The sequence below is a fragment of the Alligator sinensis genome, unplaced genomic scaffold, assembly GCF_000455745.1.
Source record: "Alligator sinensis unplaced genomic scaffold, ASM45574v1 scaffold404_1, whole genome shotgun sequence".
NCBI classification, from domain to species: domain Eukaryota; kingdom Metazoa; phylum Chordata; order Crocodylia; family Alligatoridae; genus Alligator; species Alligator sinensis.
Window position 1 is genome coordinate 3,665,814 of NW_005841839.1, and position 6,776 is coordinate 3,672,589.

At 45.5% G+C, this 6,776-nt stretch overlaps 1 protein-coding gene across 2 annotated transcripts in view; it reads left to right on the plus strand.

Moving 5' to 3' along the window:
* Positions 1 to 6,776, plus strand: part of GLYR1 (glyoxylate reductase 1 homolog) — a 32,502-nt gene that overhangs the window by 21,774 nt on the left and 3,952 nt on the right. The window contains exons 10-14 of one of the 2 annotated variants that reach the window (XM_014520117.2): positions 593 to 692; positions 1,994 to 2,104; positions 2,463 to 2,564; positions 5,346 to 5,508; positions 6,219 to 6,398. In XM_014520117.2, the coding sequence (XP_014375603.1) occupies positions 593 to 692; positions 1,994 to 2,104; positions 2,463 to 2,564; positions 5,346 to 5,508; positions 6,219 to 6,398 (656 nt within the window). The remainder of the gene's footprint in view (positions 1 to 592; positions 693 to 1,993; positions 2,105 to 2,462; positions 2,565 to 5,345; positions 5,509 to 6,218; positions 6,399 to 6,776) is intronic. The other variant, XM_025203776.1, reaches the window with a different exon arrangement.

The window sequence follows — 6,776 nt, forward strand, 5'->3', positions numbered from 1 at the left end:
AGCAGGATAGCTGGCAGTAGAAAGTGAGGAAATTGCTTTGCCAATTAAAGTTAAGTCTTTAACCAGGTTGGGGGTTTTCAGGAGGAGGGGAGCAGGTGGGAGAAGTAAATCAGACAGGGCTGTTTTGTTCACATGTTCATTCATAATGATGTTGAGCAAGTAAAATAAGAATCACCTTGCTCTTAAAAATAAGCTGAATCTGCCTTTGAAGAAAGTGACAGGTTCTCAGAAATTGCTTTGCCAATTAAAGTTAAGTCTTTAACCAGGTTGGGGGTTTTCAGGAGGAGGGGAGCAGGTGGGAGAAGTAAATCAGACAGGGCTGTTTTGTTCACATGTTCATTCATAATGATGTTGAGCAAGTAAAATAAGAATCACCTTGCTCTTAAAAATAAGCTGAATCTGCCTTTGAAGAAAGTGACAGGTTCTCAGAAATTACTCGGCCTTACTCTACATTTGACTACAGTGGCACAGATTCTGGGCTGCAGCACCTCCAGTGTTTGCTTGATAGTAGTTTTAGGGGCATCAGATTATAATTAGTTTTTACTTCTGCTGTTTTCCCCTTCCTATACTGATGTGTGTCTCTTCTCCCCAGGATAGGATTTCTGGGTCTTGGCCTCATGGGAAGTGGCATTGTCTCCAACTTACTAAAAATGGGTCACACAGTCACTGTGTGGAACCGCACTGCCGAAAAGGTGAGCATATCCTCTAGGAGTTATGGGATGGAGTCTTCAGTGCAGTGAGGGCACTTTGTATACAAGTCCCCCAATGAAGCCTCTACAAACTCGCTGTAAAAAACCAGCATTAAAGTTCATTAGAGGAGGATGTTCACTGTTATAGAACTAATCCATCTGCTGTATCATTATAATGGAAAAAATTGTTTTCCTGCTGGGGGGATTGTTAAAAGCAGGCAATTGTTGTAAACAGGATTTGCTACAGTGGGATTGTACTGCAGGAGAGTGCATCTCTGCAGAGGGCTATAACGCATAATGCCGTTAGATTAGTGCATTAGTGAAAAAAGAGCCATGCTGTCCCTGGCCTGGAGCTATCAAACCAAGAAGTACACCATTGAGTTCATTCTGTGGGAGGGATATTTTGTTTGGCCAGGACTGTTTATCCTGGCATTTTGCTGTTCATACTGGAATAACTGCTTCCAACTGAAACTGATCTGTTAGCATGAGGCAAAAATATTTTGCCAAGTATCTTGCTGAAGATTCGAATGCAGTTGATTGGCTGTGAGCTGTAGTTATCTCCAACATTGAGGCTTGACAACTTCTTTTTGTGGCGCACAGTGTTTTTATGAGATTGTGGTATAGAGCAATTGTGACCAAGGTTCTGCCCATGGAGCTATGTCATCTGGCCTGTAGGGCTCCCCCCAATTCTGGAAACTTGGCAGTGGAGGAACAGTGGCAGCATTAATTGCCACAGCTTCTCCTGCCTCCAGATTTCTGGATCGCTGGGGTGACGTGAATTGGGCATCACTGGTGTAGAGTGACAACCGCATGCTGCACAGTGTGGTAACTTTTCATGTGGGTTAAGAGATTTCTGCAAGCCCTAACAGCAGGCAATAGGAAAAGGCTGGGCAGCTGGAGAAACAGCCAGTCTAGATGAATCCAGAGTATTCTCAGTGCTGTGCGTATCCTGCTCACAAATTGGAAGATGCTTTTTGACATTGGGTGTCCAAGATTTGTCTTGCCTTCCCTCCAGACATTGGAGTATCCAAATCTTGTGATTTTCTTCTAAGAAAACTCCCCTCCCTGTGTTTTCTATGAATAATTTCCTTCTCTTATAACTGTCTCTGATAGGTTCAGGAATGTCTAGAATGGCCCCCTCATACATTGGAATCTAGGTAGCATTGGATCCTTTTGCTAATGTGCTAGGGCTGTCTTCCATTGCTATGGACCTAGCGGTTAGAGTTCCTGTTACAGCAAAAAACACTGAGGTTGTCTGGTCTCTGCTTTCTCCTCCTTTACATTTGGATTTCTGACTTTTGCAGTGTGACTTGTTCATCCAGGAAGGGGCACGGCTAGGAAGAACCCCTGCTGAGGTGGTCTCAACCTGCGATATCACCTTTGCCTGTGTATCAGATCCAAAGGCAGCCAAAGATGTAAGGATTATATCTTTCTACCCCTTCTCTTCCACCCAGCAGGTGGACCTCATTATACAGTCCTGACTTGCCCTATCTAGATCCTTTTAGAGAGTCACTGCATATAGGTTCCGTTTCCCACTGAGCGCAGTAATCAGGGTTGTTCTCAATGCTGATCACTGGTACCATGCAAGAGTAACTTTTCTGATTAAAAACACTCTGTTATCCTGCGCGCCTATTTAAAACTATGCCAAGAGACTGCTTCTGAGTTTCCTGCAGTAGTCCGACACTTAAGTCAGCTCTGTTTCATCTGTTGCATTGAAGGATTTGAGTGTCTTTGCAGACACCCTATTGCTTTACCACTCTTCTGTTCCAACAGCTGGTACTTGGTCCGAGCGGGGTATTGCAGGGCATACGCCCAGGGAAGTGCTATGTGGATATGTCGACTGTGGATGCAGATACTGTCACGGAATTGGCCCAGGTAACCGTTCTGCTGAACATACGACACTTGCCAGGTGGAATTCTTGTTTCTGTGGGATTAACTGTTTTTAGTGTATTTTCTTTTTCAATCTTCTCTCTCTGGAGGTACTGGGTAGGGGAGAGTATTAAAGTGAACGATGAAAAACAGGACCATTCAACCAAATTGGAACAGCAGTTCTCAAAGGATTATATACTACAAAGCCCGGTAGCTTTAGTTCTGTCTTCCTAAACTGCCACCAGTGCTAACAACCAGTCAAACTTCAGTCCTGAGGGAGTTATCTGTCTTGTTAACATTCACTGCAGCAGGTTCAGTGGGATACGAGTTCTCTTGGTGACTAAAAACAAGTTTTCCTCAATTTGATGAAACTCATAATCTGTTTATTTCCTATTTTTTAAGGTATTTTAAGGGTTAGGAGGGAGAAATCCTTCTAGGCTCCTCTCCTCAAACATTTACATCTAGAGCGATCAGAGATTCCTGTGCAAGGAAAGACCCATCATGACCAGTAGGGCTGTGCAAAACTTCGGCAGCTGTTTTGTTTCAGCACCCAAAATGCCAAATATGAAACGAAACCATCTGAAACGTTTCGGAAAATTTTGGCGTTTTGGAGCTGGGCTTGCAGGGAAACAAATTAAGAAGAGGGAGGGGAAAGAGGAGGAGTAGTGCTCTGATGTTGACATCTGTAGCTGGCCAGCATCTGCAATCTGTCCCTGAGGTCCCTTCCAATCTCAGCACTCGGGGAGGGACGGCAGCCTGCTGTCATCTTGCATGCAGATCCAGGGGCCCACGCCCCCTGGGAGGAGTCTAGCACAGCCCTCTTGGTGGGGCATGGACCCCCGGATCTGTGTGCAGGATGACAGCAGGCTCCTGCTGCCGGCTGGGGCCAGGGCCCGCAACCGAGTCCGGCTGGGGCCGCCGAAAGAACCCAGGTCTGATGCTGGCAGCAGCAGCCTGCTGTCATCCCGTGTGCAGATCCGGGGGCCCGGATCTGCCAGGAGAAGTCTGCCACAGCCCCTCAGCCCTCCCGGGGGACGGGGGGAGGTGGACTCCCAGATCTGGATGACAGCATGCTGCTGCTGCTGGAAGTACAGGCAGTCCTCGGACTTACGACGCAATTGGTTCCTGAAAACGGCGTCTTAAGTCGAGACGTAACTCGGAACCAATTTTCTCATAAGAAACAATGTTATGCATGGGGGGTTGGTTCCTGAACCAAGGCCAGATACCTATTGTCACCAAAAATACCCCAGAATTTTGTACTCGATCAATTATAGATGAGTAACATAGCTACGTTAATGTATTTATATTGTAAATAGCAATCATATTGATTTGGAAGGACTTCTTTGAGGTGACTTTGCTGGACTTTTTGAATGGCTCTTGGTTGGACTTTTTGAAGGGTTTTTGGCTGGAGTCTTCTCAGGAGTCTTGTCTGCAGGTTTTTCTGGAGTCTTATCTGCTTTCTTAAAGAACGTGTCCAAGGAAGTTTGGACAGATGTTCTCCAGGAAGATGAGTGACGCAGCAAACTTGTTCACTAGTGTGGTGTCACATCGGATCAAGTGTTGTAAAGTCGAAACTGATGTCATAAAGTTGAAAAAGGGTGTCAATTTATAAATGTTGTAACTTGAAACATTGCAAGTCGAGGACTGCCTATACTGTGAGTTTTGCTTTGAATAGTTTGAGGTGCGGTTTCACAGAAACCCCTGCACCTATCTTCTTGAAGCTTGTCAGGCTGTGTCTCCTCAGAAGGAGCTACCATCCCTGCACTTTTCATCTAAAGGGGCAAGAAATGACAAAGTTATAGGCATTTTAGTGATTCACCGTTATAGCGTGTGGCCGAACCACTGACACAGCATCAAAACTGATTCAGCTTCAAAACAGAACAGTGATCCGAAACCCGCAAACTAATCACTGTCCCTCCGAAACCGAATAAAAACATAGCCATTTCACACAGCGCTAATGACCACTTCTGAGGGAAACATGGTTTCCTGCCTTGTGTTCTTAACTCTTTTACTGCCTTGAAATGGCCTAAGAAGGAATGACTTAGCAGTGTGATGGCTAATAACAGAAGTACAAGGGCATGTACTATAAAACCCAAGTGTAGATGTGTTCTGAACTACCACTGTCGTCTTAGGAATAAATACCTAAGTATGGACAGCTCAAGGAAGGTCTGTCAGTGCCTGTAATCCATGGACAGCAGCAATCTCTCACTTTTATAGACAAACTACTCTCTGAACTTAAACACCATTAGATTTCTATCCTTGAATCTCAAAGCCCCTCAGCTTGTCTCTCTCGTGGTTCAGGACAGAGTCTTTGAAACGAGCACTTCTGAGAATACAGAACTGAACTGGGAACAGAGCCCAACAGGTTTCTGCCCAACCACCCCCCATCTCATGTTTGTCTTTTTCCCTATATAATGCACACCTAAAGCATTGTCTGAAGTTCCATGGTGTTTTTCTGTGGTGCTTAGCAAGGTCATGTATTGCTCAGCTGCTGAAATTTATTTTGTCCTGCTCCAGCGTTTGGCAGGGCAGAGGAAAATGAACAGAGTAGCAAGGACAGAGATAAAGCAGGTCTTTGCACTTGGACAGTTTTTGCAATACTCAGTGCATTGGATGCTACTCCATTTTTCTGCAGTATTTCCATTCTCCCTGTTCTGCTTTACACATCTAGTCCCAGTGGTAGCAGTGCCCAGCACACTCTTCTTGTTTTCCCTGCTCCCCACACAGCATATATGTGTGCTGTTTTTGCATAGCTAACATAAGGACATTCTCTTTCTTTCTTACTAGGTGATAGTATCCAGGGGTGGTCGCTTTTTGGAAGCACCAGTCTCAGGAAATCAGCAGCTGTCTAACGATGGGATGTTGGTGATCTTAGCAGCTGGAGATAGGGGTTTATATGAGGACTGCAGTAGCTGTTTCCAAGCAATGGGGAAGACCTCTTTTTTTCTAGGTAATTGAAACATGGGGCGCCTTGTTGCATTTTCTCAGTCAGTGCAAAGAGCATAATTTCCAGCAAGCAGTCTGAGGGGGAACAAATATCCTCTTTGCGGGCTACTGGTAAGAGATTGAGCAAAATAGCTAGCTCTTTCTTCCTTTCATGAAGTAGAACAGGAAAAGGGACGGGTATATGACCTGTCCTTTTGGAGTTGGGTTAGTTGGCCAAAGTTGCTTGGAATGGGAACCATGTTTAGGGGAAGGATTTTCATTCAGACCCTGAAGCATTTTATTTCTTCTTCCATGGTTTTCTTCACCCTAGGACAAACAGCATTAAAGGGTTTGTCAACTGTAAGATGTGTGTGTTCTTTCAAGGGGAAGGAGGAGCTGGTAGCACTAGACTTGCTTCTGATGAGACTGGGAGTGGTGTTGGGGTGCGTGTTATTAGTCAGGGACATATCCTCTAGCATCTCCAAACAACGATGATGGATACTCGGGGGGGGGGGGGGGGGGGAGGAACAGGGGATAGATCACCCTAGATGTACCCTGTTCAATGCTCCCCCCCTAAAGCATACATTTCTGCCACAGTTGGAAACAGGGTACTGGGCTGGATGTGTGTTTGGTCTGACCCAGTGTGGCAATTGAATTCAGTGTTCACTTATGTATGTGGGGAGTAAGCCTGCTCTGCCTCATGGAGGAATGTCCAACAGCATGTCTCTCTGGCAGGTGAAGTAGGCAATGCTGCCAAGATGATGCTGATTGTGAACATGGTCCAAGGGAGTTTCATGGCCACAATAGCAGAAGGACTGACTCTGGCTCAAGTGACTGGTCAGTCCCAGCAGACCCTTCTGGATATCCTCAATCAGGGACAGCTTGCCAGCATCTTCCTGGACCAGAAGTGCCAAAGTATGGTTCCTTTTTATTCTTTCATAGCATATATTTCTTGCCTAGCAGCCATTGGGTGGATGATGAAAAAGGGAAGCTTCCCATCTGTTCTCAGCCTGGGATGCTGGAAATTTTCTTTTATCTAGCCCTTTTATATTAGACTAGAAATTAAAAGTTACATTCCCTTGTCCTCTTCAGAGCACAGCACCAACTCTATCATGTGCAATCACTGTCTCTGAGGATGTGAAGTTCCCAGTCAGGGCTTCATCGGGCCAGGTGACAAATGAAATGGGCAGAAACCTGCCATGGGTGCTGTGCAGAAACCATGGTTCAGTTTGCCAGTGGTGCTAGTGGAATTTTCTTTATTGTGACTGGAAGATAGTAGAAGGCAGGAAGTAG